The sequence below is a fragment of the Oncorhynchus keta genome, chromosome 30 (assembly GCF_023373465.1).
Source record: "Oncorhynchus keta strain PuntledgeMale-10-30-2019 chromosome 30, Oket_V2, whole genome shotgun sequence".
Taxonomy (NCBI): domain Eukaryota; kingdom Metazoa; phylum Chordata; class Actinopteri; order Salmoniformes; family Salmonidae; genus Oncorhynchus; species Oncorhynchus keta.
Window position 1 is genome coordinate 54,754,076 of NC_068450.1, and position 23,403 is coordinate 54,777,478.

The 23,403-nt window shown below is 46.1% G+C and overlaps 1 protein-coding gene across 1 annotated transcript; it reads left to right on the top strand.

Annotated features, from left to right (window-relative positions):
- Positions 1 to 19,173: 19,173 nt before the first annotated feature.
- On the top strand, positions 19,174 to 22,495 carry LOC118363752 (frizzled-7-A-like). Its single transcript, XM_035744936.2, has 2 exons — positions 19,174 to 19,559; positions 19,894 to 22,495. The coding sequence occupies exon 2, from the start codon at positions 19,906 to 19,908 to the stop codon at positions 21,583 to 21,585; it is 1,680 nt and encodes a 559-aa protein (XP_035600829.1). The 5' UTR covers positions 19,174 to 19,559; positions 19,894 to 19,905; the 3' UTR covers positions 21,586 to 22,495.
- Positions 22,496 to 23,403: the final 908 nt, after the last annotated feature.

Sequence of the window (23,403 nt, forward strand, 5' to 3'; positions counted from 1 at the left end):
GGAACGGGCAGGCCAGTCCATAGCATCAATGCCTTCCTCTTGCAAGAACTGCTGACACACTCCAGCCACATGAGGTCTAGCATTGTGCTCAGTGTGAACCTGCTTTCATCTGTGAAGAGTACAAGGCACCAGTGGCGAATTTGCCAATCTTGGTGTTCTCCGGCAAATGAAAAACATCCTGCACGGTGTTGGGCTGTAAGCACAACCCCCACCTGTGGACGTCGGGCCCTCATACCACCCTCATGGAGTCTGTTTCTGACCGTTTGAGCAGACGCATGCACAGGCCTGCTGGAGGTCATTTTGCAGGGCTCTGGCAGTGCTCCTCCTGCTCCTCCTTGCACAAAGGCAGAGGTAGCGGTCATGCTGCTGGGTTGTTGCCCTCCTACGGCCTCCTCCACATCTCCTGATGTACTGGCCTGTCTCCTGGTAGCGCCTTCATGCTCTGGACACTACGCTGACAGACACAGCAAACCTCATTGCCACAGCTCGCATTGATGTACCATCCTGGATGAGCTGCACTACCTGAGCCACTTGTGTGGGTTGTAGACTCCGTCTCATCCTACCACTAGAGTGAAAGCACCGCCAGCATTCAAAAGTGACCAAAACATCAGCCAGGAAGCATAGGAACTGAGAAGTGGTCTGTTGTCACCACCTGCAAAACCACTCCTTTATTGGGGGTGTCTTGCTAATTGCCTATAATTTCCACCTGTTTTCTATTCCATTTGCACAACAGCATGTGAAATTTATTGTCAATCAGCGTTGCTTCCTAAGTGGAGAGTTTGATTTCACAGAAGTGTGATTGACTTGGAGTTATATTGTGTTGTTTAAGTGTTCCCTTTATTTTGTTGAGCAGTGTATATAGAAAATGATGCTGATTCCTTGACTCCCGACACTTTCATTATTATAGGACAGCAGGAGATCGATTTTGAATATTGAAACAATGTTGCAAATGTCAGAGAGACAGAAAGCAAGATTTATATAAATCTCCAATGTTGAAAACAAAATGTTTGTCTAAAAGTGAGATGATGTGTAGATGCTTTTTATAGTGCAGATCAAGTTTATAAATTGCCTGGCTGGGCTGATGAGACAGTGGATTGCGCAGTAAGATGGAAGAGAGTAAATAGGCATTTTAATGCATATATTTAACTGGTGGTGTCACGACTTCTACCGAAGTCGGTTCCTCTCCTTGTTCGGGCGGCGTTCAGCAGTTGACGTCACTGGCTTTCTAGCCATTGCCGATCCACTTTTCATTTTCCATTTGTTTTGTCTTTGTCCGTATTTGTGGCCTTGTATTTTTTCGACGTATATATTTTTAAATGATTGAGTAAAATTGCTTTCATTACTCATATCTGCTGTCCTGCGCCAGACTCATCTCACCAGCTACACACAGACGCATTACAGAATTACTCACCTGAAATGGAGTTAGCGGGAGCAGACTGCCCCCCTTTCTCGGTCGAAGAGCGAGTCCAGCAGCACGCGACCTTGTTACAACATCCGGGCACCGCAATGGATTGCGTGCTGCAGACGATGGATAGATGGGAGAGAGAAGAAAGTTTTACAACGCCTCCACCAGCCTCACTACAGCAGGGTCCACGTTCCACTCCTCCTTTACCCAGTCCCAGCGGGATTCGGCTCACACTCCCGAGGGAGTATGATGGGACGGCTGCCGGATGCCAGGGCTTCCTACTCCAGCTGGAGCTCTACCTGGTGACGTCCACCTGGCTCCGTCGGGACGTGAGAGCGTGTCCACTCTTATTTCCTGCCTCTCAGGCAAAGCCCTGGAGTGGGCCAATGCTGTATGGAGTGAGGGAGACACGGCGTTGGACCATTACGCAGAGTTCACACGCCGCTTTCGGGCAGTTTTCGAGGGTCGAGTGTCAGGGTCAAGCGTCTGTTCCACCTGAGGCAGGGGACAAGGAGCGTGCAGGATTTCGCTTTGGACTTCCGGACCCTAGCCGCCAGCGCAGGATGGAACGACAGGGCCCTGATCGATCACTACTGGTGCAGTCTGTGCAAGGACGTACATCGGGAGTTGGCCTGCCGAGACACCACCCTCACGTTGGACCAGCTGGTGGACCTGTCCATCCGGCTGGACAACCTGCTGGCCACGCACGGACGTCTGGACCGGGGACCGTCAGTTCCATCCCCCAGCACCTCCGATCTGATGCCCATGGAGCTGGGAGGTGCTGCGCTTAGGGCAACCGGAGGAGGGGTCATTCTCTGCACCATCTGTGGCCGCAGAGGGCACACTGCTGGTGAGTGCTGGGGGGTTCCTCAGGGAGTCGAGGCAGCAGGCAGGGTACTATCGTGTCACCCCAGGTGAGTCGGCACCAGGCTCACCCAGATCCCCCTGTTGCTCACATGTACAGTATGTGTTTATTACATTTCCTGAGTTTTCCCAGCATCCCCAGCATAAGGCGCTCGTAGATTCAGGCACAGCTGGGAATTTTATTTACAGTTCATTTGCCCATAGTTTAGGGATTCCCCTTGTTCCTGTGGATATGCCCTTCGCTGTGCACGCCCTAGATAGTCGACCATTAGGATCAAGGCTGATTAGGGAGGCCACCGCTCCACTAGACATGGTTACTCAGGAGGGTCACAAGGAGAGAATCAGTCTCTTCCTTATTGATTCTCCTGCATATCCCATGGTGCTGGGCCTACCCTGGTTGGCCTGTCATGACCCCACTATTTCGTAGCAACAGAGGGACCGACATCGGCGGAAGCAGCAACAAAGGGTCCAAGACGTCCTCCACCGGCACCCAGCATCTCTCCTCTGGACCGTACCCCTCCCACTCCACGAGGTACTGAAGGCCCCTCGCCCCGACGCCTCGAGTCCAGGATGGCTCGAACAGTATACGCTGGGGTCCCCTTGATGTCCAGAGGGGGCAGAGGAACCTCCTGCACCTCAGACTCCTGGAGTGGACCAGCCACCACCGGCCTGCGGAGAGACACATGGAACGAGGGGTTAATATGGTAATCCGGGGGAAGTTGTAACCTATAACATACCTCGTTCCGTCTCCTCAGGACTTTGAATGGCCCCACAAACTGCGGACCCAGCTTCCGGCAGGGCAGGCGGAGGGACCGGGTCTGGCTCTCAACCCTCCACCTGCCCCTCCACCTGCCTGTCGGAAGTTGGGTCCCATGTTTGTTTGTGAGTAATTGTTTATTTGTATTGCGGTCCGTATTTGTGGCCTTGTATTTTTACGATGTGTATTGTTATATTATTGAGTAAAATTGCTTTCATTACTCATATCTGCTGTCTTGCGCCAGACTCATCTCATCAGCTACACACAGACGTATTACAGGTGGTAACTTGTGGAATAGACACTGGCTGGAATGCGGTTTTAACCAATCAGCATTCATGATTAGACCATTATAGGGCCATTATAAACTGGGTAGTTTTAGCCCTGAATGCTGATTTGCTGACAGCCATGGTATTTCAGACCGTATATAATATGTAATTGTTGTACTGTTATGTGTGTTTATAGTTTAGTTTAATGTTGTTTTAGTGTATGTAAGTTGTTTTGTCTGAAACGTTGTTCCCCCTGCTGCTATTGGACCAGGTCTTTCTTGGAAAAGAGATATTATCTCAATGAGAAAAAAAACGGTATAAATAAAGGTAAAATAAAAAATAAAAATAAAAACCCATTTTTAATAGCAATAAGGCACCTCAGGGGTTTGTGGTATATGGCGAATATACCAGGCTAAGGGCTTTGTCCAAGCAGTCCACGTTGCGTTGTGCCTAAGAACAGCCCTTAGCCGTGGTATATTGGTATTTTGTATTTGTATTTATTATGGATCCCCAATAGCTGCAGCTACTCTTCCTGGGGTCCAGCAAAACTAAGGCAGTTTATCACAGATTTCAGCACACACTGTGCACTCAGGCCCCTACTCCACCACTACCACCATATCTACAGTACTAAATCCATGTGTATGTATAGTGCGTATGTTATCGTATGTGTGTGTGTGTGTGTAGTGTGTGTGTATGTGTGTGTGTGTGTGTGTGTGTGTGTGTGTGTGTGTGTGTGTGTGTGTGTGTGTGTGTGTGCCAATATTTGTGTGGCTTCACAGTCCCCGCTATTCCATAAGGTGTTTTTTTATCTGTTTTTTAAATTTAATTTTACTGCCTGCGTTAGTTACTTGACGTGGAATAGAGTTCCATGTAGTCATGGCTCTATGTAGTACTGTGTGCCTCCCATAGCCTGTTCTGGACCTGGGGACTGTGAAGAGACCTCTTGTGGAATGTCTTGTGGGATATGCATGTGTGTCCGAGCTGTGCACCAGTCGTTTAGGCAGACAGCTCGGTGCATTCAACATGTCTCATAAATAAAAGTAGTGATGAAGTCAATCTCTCCTCCACTTTTATTGGCCATATACCACACCTCCTCGGGCCTTACTGCTTAAATAAACCATCTATACAGATCCTATGTAATCTGTGAGGCTATGGTATCTCTGAGGTGGGCAATAACATAGGCCCAATGACCTCCAGTGTGTGTGTGTAGGTGTGTGTGTATCAGAGGGAGGAGAAGGGGAGATGGAGACACTGAGAGAGAGTGAGGGCGAGAGAGAGAGGGAGAGAGGGCAAGGGAGAGAGAGGTTAAGGGAGATAGAGAGATAGACAGAGAGAGATAGAGAAAGATCTGTTGGAGAGGAGAGGCCTGGTCTTTCTCAACACCACTTTCTCTGGAATTCAGAGGACGGGAGGATAATATAGTGGGGGAGATGAAAAGATGGAAGGAAGGGAAAGAGAGAGAGACTGAAAGAGTGAATGAGAAGGAGAGATATGCTTACTGGCAGGAGGTACGCAGGTTACAGGGATCCAGTTTGTGGGAGTAAGAGAAGCACTAATTAACAATGATTACTGACTTTAGTTTAAATAGTATCTGTCACTATGACTGAGTAGCAACAGGCTGATCCTACATGGCCATGGATTTGTGAATAAAACAATAATGTATATGGTGAATGTTATCAATGTGTGCGTGCGTGCGTTCGTGTGTATGCGTTTGTGTGCACGTGCATGCAGATAAATATATGTCTGAGTGTATGCCCGTAGGTGTGTGTGTTCATTTGTGCCTGTCGGTGTGTGTTTCAGGGAGGGAAGGGAGCTGGATAAATGAAACATGAGCCAGCCAGAGCGGTGTGTGTTTCAGGGAGGGAAGGGAGCTGGATAAATTCAACATGAGCCAGCCAGAGCGGTGTGTGTTTCAGGGAGGGAAGGGAGCTGGATAAATTCAACATGAGCCAGCCAGAGCGGTGTGTGTTTCAGGGAGGGAAGGGAGCTGGATAAATTCAACATGAGCCAGCCAGAGCGGTGTGTGTTTCAGGGAGGGAAGGGAGCTGGATAAATTCAACATGAGCCAGCCAGAGCGGTGTGTGTTTCAGGGAGGGAAGGGAGCTGGATAAATTCAACATGAGCCAGCCAGAGCGGTTTGTGTTTCAGGGAGGGAAGGGAGCTGGATAAATTCAACATGAGCCAGCCAGAGCGGTGTGTGTTTCAGGGAGGGAAGGGAGCTGGATAAATTCAACATGAGCCAGCCAGAGCGGTGTGTGTTTCAGGGAGGGAAGGGAGCTGGATAAATTCAACATGAGCCAGCCAGAGCGGTGTGTGTTTCAGGGAGGGAAGGGAGCTGGATAAATTCAACATGAGCCAGCCAGAGCGGTGTGTGTTTCAGGGAGGGAAGGGAGCTGGATAAATTCAACATGAGCCAGCCAGAGCGGTGTGTGTTTCAGGGAGGGAAGGGAGCTGGATAAATTCAACATGAGCCAGCCAGAGCGGTGTGTGTTTCAGGGAGGGAAGGGAGCTGGATAAATTCAACATGAGCCAGCCAGAGCGGTGTGTGTTTCAGGGAGGGAAGGGAGCTGGATAAATTCAACATGAGCCAGCCAGAGCGGTGTGTGTTTCAGGGAGGGAAGGGAGCTGGATAAATTCAACATGAGCCAGCCAGAGCGGTGTGTGTTTCAGGGAGGGAAGGGAGCTGGATAAATTCAACATGAGCCAGCCAGAGCGGTGTGTGTGTTTCAGGGAGGAAGGGAGCTGGATAAATTCAACATGAGCCAGCCAGGGGTGTGTGTTTCAGGGAGGGAAGGGAGCTGGATAAATTCAACATGAGCCAGCCAGAGCGGTGTGTGTTTCAGGGAGGGAAGGAGCTGGATAAATTCAACATGAGCCAGCCAGAGCGGTGTGTGTTTCAGGGAGGGAAGGGAGCTGGATAAATTCAACATGAGCCAGCCAGAGCGGTGTGTGTTTCAGGGAGGAAGGAGCTGGATAAATTCAACATGAGCCAGCCAGAGCGGTGTGTGTTTCAGGGAGGGAAGGGAGCTGGATAAATTCAACATGAGCCAGCCAGAGCGGTGTGTGTTTCAGGGAGGGAAGGGAGCTGGATAAATTCAACATGAGCCAGCCAGAGCGGTGTGTGTTTCAGGGAGGGAAGGGAGCTGGATAAAATCAACATGAGCCAGCCAGAGCGGTGTGTGTTTCAGGGAGGGAAGGGAGCTGGATAAATTCAACATGAGCCAGCCAGAGCGGTGTGTGTTTCAGGGAGGGAAGGGAGCTGGATAAATTCAACATGAGCCAGCCAGAGCGGTGTGTGTTTCAGGGAGGAAGGAGCTTGATAAATTCAACATGAGCCAGCCAGAGCGGTGTGTGTTTCAGGGAGGGAAGGGAGCTGGATAAAAGGAGCTGGATAAATCAACATGAGCCAGCCAGAGCGGTGTGTGTTTCAGGGAGGGAAGGGAGCTGGATAAATTCAACATGAGCCAGCCAGAGCGGTGTGTGTTTCAGGCAGGGAAGGGAGCTTGATAAATTCAACATGAGCCAGCCAGAGCGGTGTGTGTTTCAGGGAGGGAAGGGAGCTGGATAAATTCAACATGAGCCAGCCAGAGCGGTGTGGTTGCTGGTGCTGCCTCAGAATATAAATGTATTTTCATTCGCTTTTACCTTCCATACTGAGAGTGGTGAGTAAGTAATCGCAAGACTCCTCTCTGGAGACTGACCCCCTTTAGCCCCCCCCCCATTCAGTCATTTAATCCCTGTTCTCTATCCTTGTCACTCCATCGCATAACTTGTTTTAGCGCTCTCTTGCGGTTTCTTCTACTAGTATGTTTCACACGTACGTACACATACTGTACATGTGTCCATGGACACACACACACACACCTTGTTGCTAAACCCGTGGGGTGCGCTGGATTGATGTTCACAGGTGTTAACCCACAGACATACTGTACAGTAGATCACAGTATGAGCTGGATAACACACATTTAACACAGACACACAATCTATCATCCCAGGTTAATGTAAGCTTAAATCCTCAGCTGTCTCAAGCAACCCTGTATTTATAAAATCTTCCATCTAGACCTGAGGCACAGCTAGTTTTAACAGAGCCAAACTCAAGAACCTCAGTGGGGGTTTCTCTCTTCATTTTGTTGTGATGAATCCAAGATGGCTGCCTGACATACCACTTAGTTTACACAAGGATTGTAAGACATCCAGTCATATCCCACCCTCTCACTGCCCTCTGCACCTCACACCCATGTACATTTTCAGTGGGAAATATCACACATTTTTTCTTAATGTAATTTTTTAACATTTTATAAATGGGGTTAATGCGTGGAGCATTGTGTGTATGTGTGTTTGTGTGTGTGTGTGTAAATGGGGTTCATGCAAGGAGCATTGTGTGTGTGTGTGTGTGTGTGTGTGTGTGTGTGTGTGTGTGTGTGTGTGTGTGTGTGTGTGTGTGTGTGTGTGTGTGTGTGTGTGTGTGTGTGTGTGTGTGTGTGTGTGTGTGTGTGTGTGTGTGTGTAAATGGGGTTCATGCATGGAGCATTGTGTGTGTCTGTTTAAAATAAAAAATAATATTTAACCTTTATTTAACCAGATAGGCTAGTTGAGAACAAGTTCTCATTTGCAACTGCGACCTGGCCAAGATAAAGCATAGCAGTGTGAACAGACAACAACACAGAGTAAACAATAAACAAGTCAATAACATAGTAGAAAAAAATAATCTATATACATTGTGCGCAAAAGGCATGAGGAGGTAGGCAATAAATAGGCCATAGGAGTGAATCATTACAATTTAGCAGATTAACACTGGAATGATAAATGATCAGGTGAACATGTGCAGGTAGAGATACTGGTGTGCAAAAGAGCAGAAAAGTAAATAAAATAAAAACAGTATGGGGCTGAGGTAGGTCAATTGGGTGGGCTATATAGCAATGGACTATGTACAGCTGCAGCGATCGGTTGGCTGCTCAGATAGCAGATGTTTAAAGTTGGTGAGGGAGATAAAAGTCTCCAACTTCAGAGATTTTTGCATTTCGTTCTAGACGCATGCAGCAGAGAACTGGAAGGAAAGGCGGCCAAATGAGGTTTTGGCTTTAGGGATGATCAGTGAGATACACCTGCTGGAGCGCGTGCTACGGGTGGGTGTTGCCATCGTGACCAGTGAACTGAGATAAGGCGGAGCTGTACCTAGCATAGACTTGTAGATGACCTGGAGCCAGTGGGTCTGGCGACGAACATGTAGCGAGGGCCAGCCGACTAGAGCATACAGGTCGCAGTGGTGGGTAAGTTTTGCAGCGTGAGTGAAGGAGGCTTTGTTGCGAAATAGAAAGCCGACTCTAGATTTGATTTTGGATTGGAGATGTGTGTGTGTGTGCGTGTGTGTGTGTTTGCATGTGTGTGTGTGTGTGTGTGTGTGTGTGTGTGTGTGTGTGTGTGTGTGTGTGTGTGTGTGTGTGTGTGTGTGTGTGTGTGTGTGTGTGTGTGTGTGTGTGTGTGTGTGTGTGTGTGTGTGTGTGTAAATGGGGATCATGCATGGAGCAGCCATGCTTCATATTTGTAAGTAATTAATCATTCTGTCATCACCACTTTTTCCCGGGCCCCTGGTTGTTCCCAAGTGTGTCCCAAATGACACCCAATTCCTTATTTAGTGTACTACATTTGAGCAGGACCAATAGGGCTCTGGTCAAAAGTAGTGCACTATATAGGGAATAGGGTGCTATTTGGGATGTAACCCTGTGTTTTGGGAAGGAGATGTACACCCTTGCCCCTGTACTGCATGGGCTCTGTACACTGTAGAGGGATTTGAGCCAGCTGCACTGAACCCACCACTCTCTTCGACATTCTCAACTCAATCAATTCATCACTACCAATACTCTACTAACCAGTCCTACGAAGCATGTATATGGTTTTGTAACTGTATATGCTTGAATTTGTGTGTATGCTTGTATTGTATGCTGATATGTTTAAGCTAGAGAAACTGAGAGAGAGAGAAATTGAGAGAAACAGAAAGAGAGAGGGAGGGAAAGATAGAGATAGTAATTGAGGGAGAGATTGAAATAGAGAGAGAGAGGTTGACAGATCCACACCAGGCTGCTGCCTCCACAATGTTTTGCCTAAAAAGGGTCCTTTGCGGTGGGGTGTGTTTGGGTTAGTGGCATGGTATGTTTACGTTCCCCGCACATCTCCAGCAGTGAAACTACGGCAGGGTTGTGAGATATCCAGGGTCAGACGTGTCCTGCCGACAGCTGGCCTCTTGAGTTAAGAAAACAACTGGAGAGACAGAGAGACAGAGGATGAAGAGAACCAGAGAGAGAGAGGGGGAGAGAGAGAGAGAGAGAGAGAGAGAGAGAGAGAGAGAGAGAGAGAGAGAGAGAGGATAAAGAGAACTAGAGAGAGAGAGGGGGAGAGAGAGAGAGGATAAAGAGAACTAGAGAGAGAGAGAGAGAGAGAGAGAGAAAGAGAGGGAGAGAGAGAGAGAGGATAGAGAGAACTAGAGAGAGAGAGAGAGAGAGGGAGAGAGGGAGAGAGAACTAGAGAGAGAGAGAGGGAGAGAGGGAGAGAGAGAGAGAGAGAGAGAGAGAGAGAGAGAGAGAGAGAGAGAGAGAGAGAGAGAGAGAGAGAGAGAGAGAAAGAGAGGGAGAGAGAGAGAGAGGATAAAGAGAACTAGAGCGAGAGAGAGAGAGAGAGAGAGAGGGAGAGAGAGAGAGAGCGAGAGAGAAAGAGAGGGAGAGAGAGAGAGGATAAAGAGAACTAGAGAGAGAGAGGGGGGGAGAGAGAGAGAGAGTAAAGAGAACTAGAGAGAGAGAGGGAGAGAGGGAGAGAGAGAGAGAGAGAGAGAGAGAGAGAGAGAGAGAGAGAGAGAGAGAGAGAGAGAGAGAGAGAGGATAAAGAGAACTAGAGAGAGAGAGGGTGAGAGAGAGAGAATAAAGAGAACTAGAGAGAGAGAGGGGAGAGAGAGAGGATAAAGACAACTAGAGAGAGAGAGAGAGAGAGAGAGAGAGAGAGAGAGAGAGAGAGAGAGAGAGAGAGAGAACTAGAGAGAGGGGGAGAGGAGAGGGATAAAAAGAGAGAGAGAGGATAAAGAGAACTAGAGAGAGAGAGGGAGAGAGAGAGAGAGGATAAAGAGAACTAGAGAGAGGGGGGGGAGAGAGAGAGAGGATAAAGAGAACTAGAGAGAGAGAGGGAGAGAGAGAGAGAGGATAAAGAGAACTAGAGAGAGGGGGGGAGAGAGAGAGGATAAAGAGAACTAGAGAGAGAGAGGGGAGAGAGAGAGAGTATAAAGAGAACTAGAGAGAGAGGGGGAGAGAGAGAGAGAGGATAAAAAGAACTAGAGAGAGAGAGGGGGAGAGATAGAGAGGATAAAGAGAACTAGAGACAGAGAGGGGGAGAGAGAGAGGATAAAGAGAACTAGAGAGAGAGAGAGAGGGGGAGAGAGAGAGGATAAAGAGAACTAGAGAGAGAGAGGGGAGAGAGAGAGGATAAAGAGAACTAGAGAGAGAGAGAGAGAGGGAGAGAGAGAGAGGGGGGATAAAGAGAACTAGAGAGAGAGAGGGGGAGAGAGAGAGGATAAAGAGAACTAGAGCGAGAGAGGGGGAGAGAGAGAGGATAAAGAGAACTAGAGAGAGAGGGGGGGAGAGAGAGAGAGGATAAAGAGAACTAGAGAGAGGGGGGAGAGAGAGAGGATAAAGAGAACTCGAGAGAGGGGGAGAGAGAGAGGGGATAAAGAGAACTAGAGAGAGAGGGGGAGAGAGAGAGAGGATAAAGAGAACTAGAGAGAGAGAGGGAGAGAGAGAGAGAGAGATAAAGAGAACTGGAGAGAGAGGGAGAGAGAGAGAGGATAAAGAGAACTGGAGAGAGAGAGGGAGAGAGAGGATAAAGAGAACTAGAGAGAGAGAGGGGTAGAGAGAGAGGATAAAGAGAACTAGAGAGAGAGAGGGGGAGAGAGAGAGGATAAAGAGAACTAGAGAGAGAGAGGGGGAGAGAGAGAGGATAAAGAGAACGAGAGAGAGAGAGAGAGAGACAGACAGACAGACAGACAGACAGACAGACAGACAGACAGACAGACAGACAGACAGACAGACAGACAGACAGACAGACAGACAGACAGAGGATAAAGAGAACTAGAGAGAGAGAGGGAAAGAGAGAGAGAGAGAGAGAGTGAGAGAGAGAGGATAAAGAGAACTAGAGAGAGAGATTGTGAGAGAGAGAGGGGGGGGGACCCCTATACAGCAACACAATTAAACCCAACCAAATTATGAGAAAGCAAAACGATAATTATTTGACACACTGTAAATAATTAACAAAATAACTGAGTAAATTGGAATGCTATCTGGCCCCAAACAGAGAGTACACAGTGACAGAATACCTGACCACTGTGCCTGACCCAAAAGCCTCGACTTTGTACAGTCTCAGTGAGCATAGCCTTACTATTAAGGGAGGATGCCAATGGCAGACCTGGCTCTTGAGAGAAGACAAGCTATGCGCACACTGCCCACAAAATTAAGTGGAAACTGAGCTGCACTTCCAAACCTCCTGCCAAATGTATGACCACAGTAGATATACATATTTCCCACAGATCCCACAGACCCACAAATAATTAGAAAGCAAATCAAACATTGATCAACTCCCATATCTGTTAGGCGAAATACCGCAGTGTGGCATTACAGCAGCAAGATTTGTGGCCCGTTGCCATGAGAAAAGGGTAACCAGTGGAGCACAAACAAAAATGTAAATACAACTAATATTTGTCTGTTTATTTATCTTCCCCTACTATTCATAACAACACAATGTCTATCTTTTTGAAACCTATGTGAGTGCAATATTTACTGTTAATTTCTAATCGTTTTTTGTTGATAGAGAGAGAGAGAGAGAGAGAGAGAGAGAGAGAGAGAGAGAGAGAGAGAGAGAGAGAGAGAGCAAGAGAGAGAGCGCGGGAGAGCGAGAGAGAGAGAGAGAGAGAAAGAGAGAGAGGCGAAAGAGAACCAGAGTGGGAGAGAGAGAGTGGAAGAGAGAGAGTGGGAAAGAGAGAGCGAGACAGTGGGAGAGAGAGGAGTGCTAAGAGTGAATCACAATACAAAGACTGATGGCACGACACCCCCTGAAAAAATGTCCCATGTCATGTTGGATTTTTCAGCTGCATAAGAAGCAGTATTTGTGGACGTGTCTTGAGTTAGATCAATAAAGCAGGAGGATGAGGAAGCAACATTGGTTCAAAACATTCCAGATGTCCATTCGAGAGCCCTGACCAGGTTATCAGTAGAGTGAGGGAAGCAGTGTGACCCCATGACCCTTCCATGACCCTACATACCCCAGATTCCCCCTGGCCGCAGGTTGGCTCTGAGAGGAGCCCTGCCACTGGTGAAAGAAGAGAGGGAAGAGTGTGGGGGGGGGGTTGTCTTAATTCGCTAATTAAAGCCAGAGTTGAGTCCCTAACCCCCATCCACAAGGACAAGCAAAGATACTCTCCCCCCACAGCGGACCCTCGGTAGCATCAGAGAATTCTAATAGCGAATATAACATTTAGGCCAGAGAATCAAGGATTGTGCTAAGATCAAAGATCAATGGAATTTCTGAGCAAATCGAGGTCAAATGTTCTCTGGTACGCCTCAGTGTTATCATCTAATATACTGTACCATGAAGACAATCAAATTGAATAGGAAGGAACTGCTTCACAGATCTATTTCAGTGAGCCAGAGTCAGACACATAGCTGTCTTATGTATGAGACGTTAGGGAGTCATCCCCCTCCTGAACAACTGCCAACTCCAAGCTGCTCCTTCAGTTGAACCCTTGGTGACCCAACTCGGTGCAGCACTCTGTATGAAGTCCAGATACATCTATCAGGACCACTGGACACTAGACAGTGTCTTATATTGTACATAGCTACCTCACTGAAGCTTTGATCTCAGGAGGTATGCTATGCTAAACCGATTTGAGCAATTACTGCCAATTTTGACTTCAGTACCACTCAAGGGCTGAGAGAAACCTGAAAGAAACCAAGGCAAGAAAATGGAACTGGTAGAGAGAAAGAGAAAGAGAGACAAAGAGAAATAGTCAGAGAGATGAGAAAGCGAGAGAGAGAGAGGGGAAAGAGACAGACAGACAGACAGACAGACAGACAGACAGACAGACAGACAGACAGAGAGAGAGAGAGAGAGAGAGAGAGAGAGAGAGAGAGAGAGAGAGAGAGAGAGAGAGAGAGAGAGAGAAAAGCCCCAGGACAGCAACACAATTAGACTCAAATTATGAGAAAGCAAAAAGATAACTATTTGACACACTGAAAAGAATCAACCAAAAAACTGAGCAAATTGGAATGAGTTCAAATGGCCATTCCCTTTTTGGCCCCCTAGGCTATGTATGATTGATGTTGGGAGCTCAGAGTGAAGTATACTCACCTCTCTCCGTCTCCGAATTTACATGGAGAACGCAAGCGTGCTGCTGCTATACTCTAACTATGATCTATTTTTTAAAACCCATTCCAGAGGTAGGCCGGGAAAGGTTTTTAATTCATGGAATATTGTAAATTAATCAATAACCGAACAGCATCAGTCATTGATGATGAGCTCTAAGACATGATTAATTGATTGATGGGTTAGATTTGCATAGATATCTTGCTGTGATGGAACCCTGCATGGTTTGAAGTGCAGATAGTGTTGCATACTTCCTTAACGAAGTCTCCTCTCTGTGAAACTTCAGTTAGTGTCATCAGTTCTTCAGTTCAGCTAAATTTAATCTCTCCATTTCGTCAGATGGCTATTTCTTTTTCAGTTGACTTTTTCATAACTACACTTACTACCAGTCAAAAGTCTTAGAACACCTACTCATTCAAGGGTTTTTCTTTATTTTTACTGTTTTAAAATAAATCAAAATATATTTTATATTTGAGATTCTTCAAATAGCCACCCTTTGCCTTCATGACAGCTTTGCACACTCTTGGCATTCTCACAACCAGCTTCACCTGGAATGCTTTTCCAAAAGTCTTGAAGGAGTTCCCACATACTGTATGTTGAGCACTTGTTGACTGCTTTTCCTTCACTCTGCGGTCCGACTCATTCCAAAAAATCTCAATTTGGTTGAAGTTGGAGGATTGTGGAGGCCAGATCATCTGATGCAGCACTCCATCACTCTCCTTCTTGGTCAAATAGCCCTTACACAGCCTGGAGGTGTGTTGGGTCATTGTCCTGTTGAAAAACAAATTATAGTCCCACTAAGCACAAACCAGATGGGATGACGTATCGCTGCAGAATGCTGTGGCAGCAATGCTGGTTAAGTGTGCCTTGAATTCAAAATAAATCACAGACAGTGTCACCAGCAAAGCACCCCCACACCATCACATCTCCTCCTCCATCAAATCAAATCAAATGTATTTATATAGCCCTTCGTACATCAGCTGATATCTCAAAGTGCTGTACAGAAACCCAGCCTAAAACCCCAAACAGCAAGCAATGCAGGTGTAGAAGCACGGTGGCTAGGAAAAACTCCCTAGAAAGGCCAAAACCTAGGAAGAAACCTAGAGCGGAACCAGGCTATGTGGGGTGGCCAGTCCTCTTCTGGCTGTGCCGGGTGGAGATTATAACAGAACATGGCCAAGATGTTCAAATGTTCATAAATTACCAGCATGGTCGAATAATAATAAGGCAGAACAGTTGAAACTGGAGCAGCAGCACGGCCAGGTGGACTGGGGACAGCAAGGAGTCATCATGTCAGGTAGTCCTGGGGCATGGTCCTAGGGCTCAGGTCCTCCGAGAGAGAGAAAGAAAGAGAGAATTAGAGAGAGCACATGTGGGGTGGCCAGTCCTCTTCTGGCTGTGCCGGGTGGAGATTATAAAAGAACATGGCCAAGATGTTCAAATGTTCATAAATGACCAGCATGGTCAAATAATAATAAGGCAGAACAGTTTAAACTGGAGCAGCAGCACGGCCAGGTGGACTGGGGACAGCAAGGAGTCATCATGTCAGGTAGTCCTGGGGCATGGTCCTAGGGCTCAGGTCCTCCGAGAGAGAGAAAGAAAGAGAGGAGGAGAGAATTAGAGAGAGCCGGAAAGTAGAGCATTGCAGTAGTCTAACCTAGAAGTGACAAAAGCATGGATTAATTTTTCTGCATCATTTTTGGACAGAAAGTTTCTGATTTTTGCAATGTTACGTAGATGGAAAAAAGCTGTCCTTGAAATGGTCTTGATATGTTCTTCAAAAGAGAGATCAGGGTCCAGAGTAACGCCGAGGTCCTTCACAGTTTTAATTGAGACGACTGTACAACCATTAAGATTAATTGTCAGATTCAACAGAAGATCTCTTTGTTTCTTGGGACCTAGAACAAGCATCTCTGTTTTGTCCGAATTTAAAAGTAGAAAGCATTTCCCATGCTTTACAGTGGGAAATTATCATGAGTAGACACAGAGGTTGGAACCAAAAATCTAACATTTGGACTCCAGACCGAAGGACAGATTTCCACTGGTCTAATGTACATTGCTTGTGTTCCGGGACCCAAGCAAGTCTCTTCTTCTAATTGGTGTCCTTTAGTAGTGTTTTTTTTTGCAGCAATTTGACCATGAAGGCCTGATTCATGTAGTCTCCTCTGAGATGTGTCTGTTACTTGAACTATGTGAAGCATTTATTTGGGCTGCAATCTGAGGCTGCTAACTCTAATGAAGTTATCCTCTGCAGCAGAGGTAACTCTTGGTCTTCCTTTCCTGTGGCGGTCCTCATGAGAGCCAGTTTCATCATAGCGCTTGATAGTGTTTGTGACTGCACTTGAAGAATCGTTCAAAGTTCTTGACATTTTCGGGATTGACTGGCCTTCATGTCTTAAAGTTATGATGGACCGTCATTTCTCTTTGCTTATTTGAGCTGTTCTTGCCATAATATGGACTTGGTATTTTACCAAATAGGGCTGTATACCCCCCTACTATGTCACAACACAACTGAAAGAAAGAAATTCCACAAATTCTATTTTGTGTTGTGGATTTTGTGTTAATGGAAATGCATTCCAGGTGATTACCTCATGAAGCTGGTTGAGAGAATGCCAAGATTGTGCATAGCTGTCATCAAGGAAAAGGGTGCTATTTGAAGAATTTGTTAAACACTCTTTTGGTGACTACATGATTCCATGTGTTATTTCATAGTTTTTGATGTCTTCACTACTATTCTACAATGTAGAAAATAGTACAAATATAGAAAAACCCTTGAATGAGTATGTGTTTTAAAACTTTGACCAGTAGTGTACGTATTGTTGTGGTTGAATGGAATTAAAATATACTGCTTGAACAGTGCGCAAGAGAAAGCATTGGCAAAGCTCTGGCATACTCTACATTAATCAATAGAGACAAAGGCACTCTCACCAACATTTCCCATCAATGTTTCAAGATTTAGCAGCAAGATATTCATTCTCACTCCCTGGTAATAATCAACAGTCACAGGATGGCAAAACGGAGAGGCCACCTACTTAGGTTCTGTAGCAGCCACAGCGTAGTGTTAGGTATAACACACGGTTGCCAGTAGAGCAGAGCAAAAACAGAGCTTTCTAAAGAAACACATCACCCACCTGGAGTCTGCATCACAAATGGGCCCTGGTCAAAAGTAGCGCACTATATTATAAATAGTGGTGTAGCAATTAGATATCATTATAATGACACACTACATTAGATTATCTGGTGAATAAAACCCAATTAGATTGACCGTTATGCAGATCCCAAAGACTGTGTCTGTATAGTCATTCATAACAGATTACAAAGACTGTATCTGTATAGTCATTCATAACAGATGGAGATTGGGGTTAAGGTCTATAATGTGTTCATATAGGAGAGGGAACAGTGGTAGTCTTTAGGCTAGCAGGGCCCATTGAGAAACTGCAGTGACAGTTGAGGTATAAACACACCCACGTCCGCACGCACACACACACACACACACACACACGCACGCACGCACGCACACACACACACACACACACACACACACACACACACACACACACACACACACACACACACACACACACACACACACACACACACACACACACACACACACACACACACACACACACACACAGAGCTCTCTCTTTTTCAATGTAGCTTGCTTTCAGCCCTGAGTCAAAAACATTCCCATATGGTTTGCTGCATAGATTCAGAGGGATGGTATAAATACACAGCTGTACTTTCAGACCTCGGGGGTTGTGTTCTGCTGGTCTCTCTGAGGGGAACGGGGGGAGGACGGGAGGGGTAGTACGGTATGGCTTTCTCTGCTCTGGGAGCCTCGATTGAAATACAGAACGTAGAAGAAATAAAGAGAGAGAGAGAGAGCAACAGCAAATCCATATGCTGGATGGGAAACATCAAGGCATTTCCTCCCTATAAGCTCTCCCAACGCAGTGGACCACCATCTCTACAGAAAACCAACATTATATTACACACACAATACAAAACAGCAAGCTTCAGGAAAACCATGTAGGGAAAATCTAGACCCACACTCTTAGAAAAAAAAGGTTCTATCTTGAACTTAAAAGGGTTCTTTGGATGTCCCCATAGGAGAACCCTTTGAAGAACCCTTTTTGGTTCCAGGTGGAAACCTTTTGGGTTCCATGTAGAACCCTCTGTGGAAAGGGTTCTACATGGAACCCAAAAGAGTTATCCTATGGGGACAGCTGAGGAACCCCTTTGAAACCCTTGTTTCTAAGAGGATAGACTACTACTATGTAACTACATAAATGATACATCACATGGTTACATCATATAGGCTATGTGCTGCTATCTCATGATAATCCCTGTTGTGGGTGTGAAGATATCCAAACAATAGGAAAATGTGAAAAATGTTTAGGAATAATGTTTTTATGAACATTAATACATTACCATACAATAGGGTACAATTGTCACGCCTGCTCCCGCTCCCCCTCCCTGGCGCCCGAAGGCGCCAGGCTCCCCAGCATTACTCACTTCTGCCACCATCATTACGCACACCTGCCTTCCCCCCGTCGAGCCAATCAGCGATCACTGGACTCACGTGGACTCAATCACCTCTGTCATTACCCCCCCATATCTGTGTGGTTCCCCGCTCTGTTCCCGGCTTCGGCATTAACTGTCGTTTGTCGTTGTTTACCCGTGTGCTGACGCTGTTCCTGTTCTGTTACCTGTCTGTTCCTGAATAAATGTTGACTCCCCGTACCTGCTTCTCATCTCCAGCGTCGGTCATTACAACAATAGCAGCCCATTAGTTTGACTCTATCACTGGCATGCAAGGCCATCTCTAGCACCATCCAGAAAACGACCTGACATTCACCAAGAATTACATTATAAGGACATTTGTTTTGAAAAACTCAACAAACAACTTCAAATTATATTTGATGAATAAGCCATGTGCAAAATTCTATAACATACTTAATGGAGAATCAAGTCCATGAGTAAAATGTTCTTGGCTGCCTAACAGTTTCTGCAGTCCATAAACCAAGATGATTTACCAGAAACTATAGGCTCCACTCTGAAATTAACAATACCATAAATATGACAATTATTGCTCTACTTTGTCACAGGCCTGGCTTACGAGTTTAACCCTGGACACTTTCCTGACAAACAGAGTGAGATATAAGGCATGCAAAAGTACATCAACTACTTCATGAAGGTCTACGAAGCTGAAAAGAGGTGGTCTAATGTTATTTTTCAACTTCTAATGCTTGAATGTCTCCTAAATTATCTATAGCCCGCTCCCAACATAGAATATAAAACGTTTATATTCTACACAATTTTAATTGAGTAGCAAATCAGTTTATAAAAAAAACTCATCCAGGTTAACGCTGAAGATTGCATAAAACTCCACCCTCTTCACTTCACTCCAATCAATGACGAGATGGGAGAGAAAACAAATCATTCAATTGGTGGAGAAAGTGTGGTTTCAAGGCGCCCCTAAAAAGACGCATGTGTGGGCACCAAGAAACCGATCAAACTCAGTATGGTGTGGGGATCAATCTGGCAAGTTTCTCCAGAAGGGCAGATCACGGTTTTAGCGGTGTGGGAAGAATTAGTTTGACGAGTAGTATACATTGTTTTTTTGAAGAGATTTGACTTTTACTACAGAATTTGAGCCGGGTTCATCGTAGTAGATAGCCTACTAATGCGCCTCGAGCTGAACATTGGCTGAGTTGTAAAGGCGAGATGGAAAACCATGAGGTTTCGCAGAATTCAACTTTGCTTCAACCTATAATGTGATGTAACGAATATTTGTGGGAATCTGGAAGAAATTAGTCTACGCATTCCATTTTCAAGTCATACGGTTGTTTCCAATACGAAGAAGCAGGTCAGTAAAGGAACGAACTGCAACAACAAAAAATAAACCGACTCTTTATTGGAATTTCCGAGGTTCTCAGTGGTTTGATTGGAATAAAAAAAATCCCTCACCAGCAATCCTCCATTTTCTTGGAGAGTTCTATGAACACTGGCATAAGGAATGTGGGGAGAGCGACCGAGGGCATTTTTCAAGCATTTAACTTTGTTTTAACTTTAGGCTCCTCTCCCTTTTTATATAGACGGAGAAGAGAGGACATTTCAACCTTTTTGTGGACTGAGTTTGATTTGGGCTTTTTGCAGCTCCGGGGTGATATTCTAAGCCACTTTTTTTGTTCTGAACACAGGGGGCTGCTATCATGGCGGTAAGGATAACCTGTGAGTGGATTTGGATAACGGGGTGCGCGCTGGTGACTGTTTGCCTTCTGCTGGAGCCGTGTACCGGTCAGTATCATGGCGAGAAAGGCATTTCTATACCAGAACACGGTTTTTGTCAGCCAATTTCCATTCCCCTCTGCACGGACATTGCCTATAATCAAACCATCATGCCGAATCTTTTGGGACACATAAACCAGGAGGATGCGGGGCTGGAGGTCCATCAGTTTTACCCGCTCGTGAAGGTCCAGTGTTCCATGGACCTGAAGTTTTTCTTGTGTTCCATGTACGCACCGGTGTGCACAGTTCTAGAACAAGCCATCCCCCCATGCCGATCACTGTGCGAGCGCGCACGCCAGGGCTGCGAGGCGCTCATGAACAAGTTCGGGTTTCAATGGCCAGAGAGACTCCGCTGCGAGAACTTCCCCATCCACGGCGCTGGGGAGATCTGTGTGGGTCAAAACACTTCAGACACGGACATCGCTACCTCGGACCCCACTCCCAACCTGCCAGAGCTCATGACCTTACCCCCAAACATTGGCCGCCCTGCTGCCCAGCCCTTCTCCTGTCCCCTACAACTTCAGGTCCCAACCTACCTCAATTACAAATTCCTGGGGGTGAAAGACTGTGGTGCCCCATGCGAGTCCACCAAGCCCAACGGACTAATGTATTTCCGCGAGGAGGAACTGAAATTCGGCAAACTCTGGGTGGGTATCTGGTCTATCTTGTGTTGCGTGAGTACACTGTTCACTGTGCTCACATACTTGGTAGACATGCGGAGGTTTCGCTACCCGGAGAGGCCCATCATCTTCCTCTCAGGCTGCTACTTCATGGTGGCGGTGGCCTACACAGCAGGCTTCTTCCTGGAGGATAAAGTGGTCTGCATAGACAAGTTTAAAGAGGACGGTTACAAGACGGTGGCCCAGGGCACCAAGAAAGAGGGCTGCACCATACTCTTCATGATCCTCTACTTTTTTGGCATGGCTAGCTCCATATGGTGGGTCATCCTGTCCCTCACCTGGTTCCTGTCTGCTGGTATGAAGTGGGGTCACGAGGCCATCGAGGCCAACTCTCAATACTTCCACCTAGCGGCTTGGGCGGTGCCGGCTGTCAAAACCATCACTATCCTGGCCATGGGGCAGGTGGATGGGGACCTTCTCACAGGGGTGTGCTACGTCGGCATCTACAGCGTGGATTCATTACGAGGGTTTGTCCTGGCCCCCCTGTTCGTCTACCTCTTCATCGGAACCTCGTTCCTCCTGGCCGGGTTCGTGTCTCTGTTCCGCATCAGAACCATCATGAAGCACGACGGCACCAAGACGGAGAAACTAGAGAAGCTGATGGTGAGAATCGGCGTGTTCAGCGTCCTGTACACCGTCCCCGCCACCATCGTCATCGCCTGTTACTTCTACGAGCAGGCCTTCCGCGACCAATGGGAGAAGACCTGGCACATGCAGACGTGTAAGCGCTTCGCGGTGCCGTGTCCGGCCAACAACTTTGCCCCGATGAGCCCGGACTTCACGGTGTTCATGATCAAGTACCTGATGACTATGATCGTGGGCATCACGTCCGGGTTCTGGATCTGGTCAGGGAAAACATTACAGAGTTGGTGCAGGTTTTACAAACGGCTCAGTAACAGCAACCAAGGAGAGACAACCGTATGAACTTTCTAGAAGGTTAACGTGGAGGAGTTATACATGTTAATTGAGCATATCCCTTCCCACCTCCTATTGGACATAGGACAATTGAACTCTGAAAAAAGTACTTTTACTTTGGGAATGTCCCTCCTGACAACCTTATGAGCCATTGGCTGAACATTTGTTCATTATTTGGGGGGTGGGGGGGTAACTTTTCAGTAACCCCCATAAAAAATGTCAACATTCTATAATCTCATTTAAACCACAATGTGCCACCCAGTGATGTAACAGCAGCAATGAAGAAAGTGTCTGTTTTGCCATTTACCTTTTCAATATGTCCTCAACTATTTTGTATTATGAAGTGAGTTTCTCATCCAAGGAGCAGCAAGGATACAGGGCTAATGTCTGACAAGACCAGTGATGTGTGTTATGTTTTGCGAGGAATTACAAAGGTTTTTGGAATCTGCATTCCATTCCTTGCTTCTGTACTTTTTACATTTTTGTGCCCGTTTTTGTTACGTGTGGCTGTTACTTTTAGACTAACTTGCAGACATCTGAGAACATTCATCTTGGCACAGAGAGAAATGTCTTAACACACTCACTTTATTTTAGTTGTGTATAGTGTTATATGTCCCGAATGGTGCCCTATTCCCTATATAGTGCACTGCTTTTGACCGGAGCCCTGGTCAAAAGTAGTGAACTACATAGGGAATAGGGTGCCATTTGGGATGTGATCTAGCTGTAAGATGTTGCTATTAAATTGCCACGTCACAGGCCACATTTTGTAATTATTCACTCTTTTTTTTTTTTTTTTTAAAGAACATATGTATTTATAAGAATTATAATCTTGCTGTTTCTACTTGATGTTTCTTAATGCAATATGGCTTGTATCTTGTACAGTTTCACAGAATAAAATTATGTTTTTAATCTGCTGTCACTTGAACGTCATTGCTGTTAATTTTTGGATGCTTTAAGCGCCACGTTTGCCTCGTTCAAGGATTTGTTTTAGACAATGTAAAACCAGCGAGGTTGTGATGACTTCCTAAAACATATCCAATGAGTTGAAAGAAGGGTAAATGAAGGCCGAGAGATTCTGTTTTAACATAGTTTGGAATATCAACAATTCCACACCTGATGTCCTCAGTTACTTTTACCATCTGCTTGCACAATACTCCCTTATAAAGGCTGTAGTGTGGACACATTACCCTGTTATACAGTATGTTGCTATTTAGTTTCTCTGGTCTGTCTCCTGTTCTTATCCCCCACAGGTCTAACTTCTACTCACTCTGCTTGCCTGTGGAATAGTGGAATAGTATCTCTCTAAATGGTGTCAGGTCAATATATCAGAGCCATTGATAAAGAGATGGTATTTCTGTAGAAAAACAATAACTAGCATGATGTGTTTAAAGGGGTTTTTGCCCTTAAAACTTACGAACAGGAAATCTCAACACACTGCCTTGAGCGGATCTCCTCCTTTCCTGATGAGATGTGAGATCTCCTTTCTGGCTTTCCTTGTTTTGAGTTCACCTCTCCCCTTTTTGCTTTGGTTGTGTGTTTTAGACAGGGCGGAGTGTAGCAAAGACGTTTTCTTTTAGGCAACATTTTGCGTCATCTGTTCTGTATCTATTACATGTCGTGTTCAACTGGAGTGTCGGTAGACCCACAATAGTGACCTGAACGTGCGTTGTACCGTGTTACTGTTGCATTTGTTCAACGGAAAACAAAGAGTACTTAATCCAACAAGCGGACATTGATTTTGTTGAACAATATGAAGAATGTTTGGGGAGAAACATACTATTGCGGTCTTATTTGCTTTAAAACTGTTGCAAAGAACTGAAATGATAT

What these genes read in the sequence shown, in the direction of transcription:
- LOC118363752 (XM_035744936.2), top strand. Translation starts at nt 19,906, where the DNA reads ATGGCGGTAAGGATAACCTGTGAGTGGATTTGGATAACGGGGTGCGCG.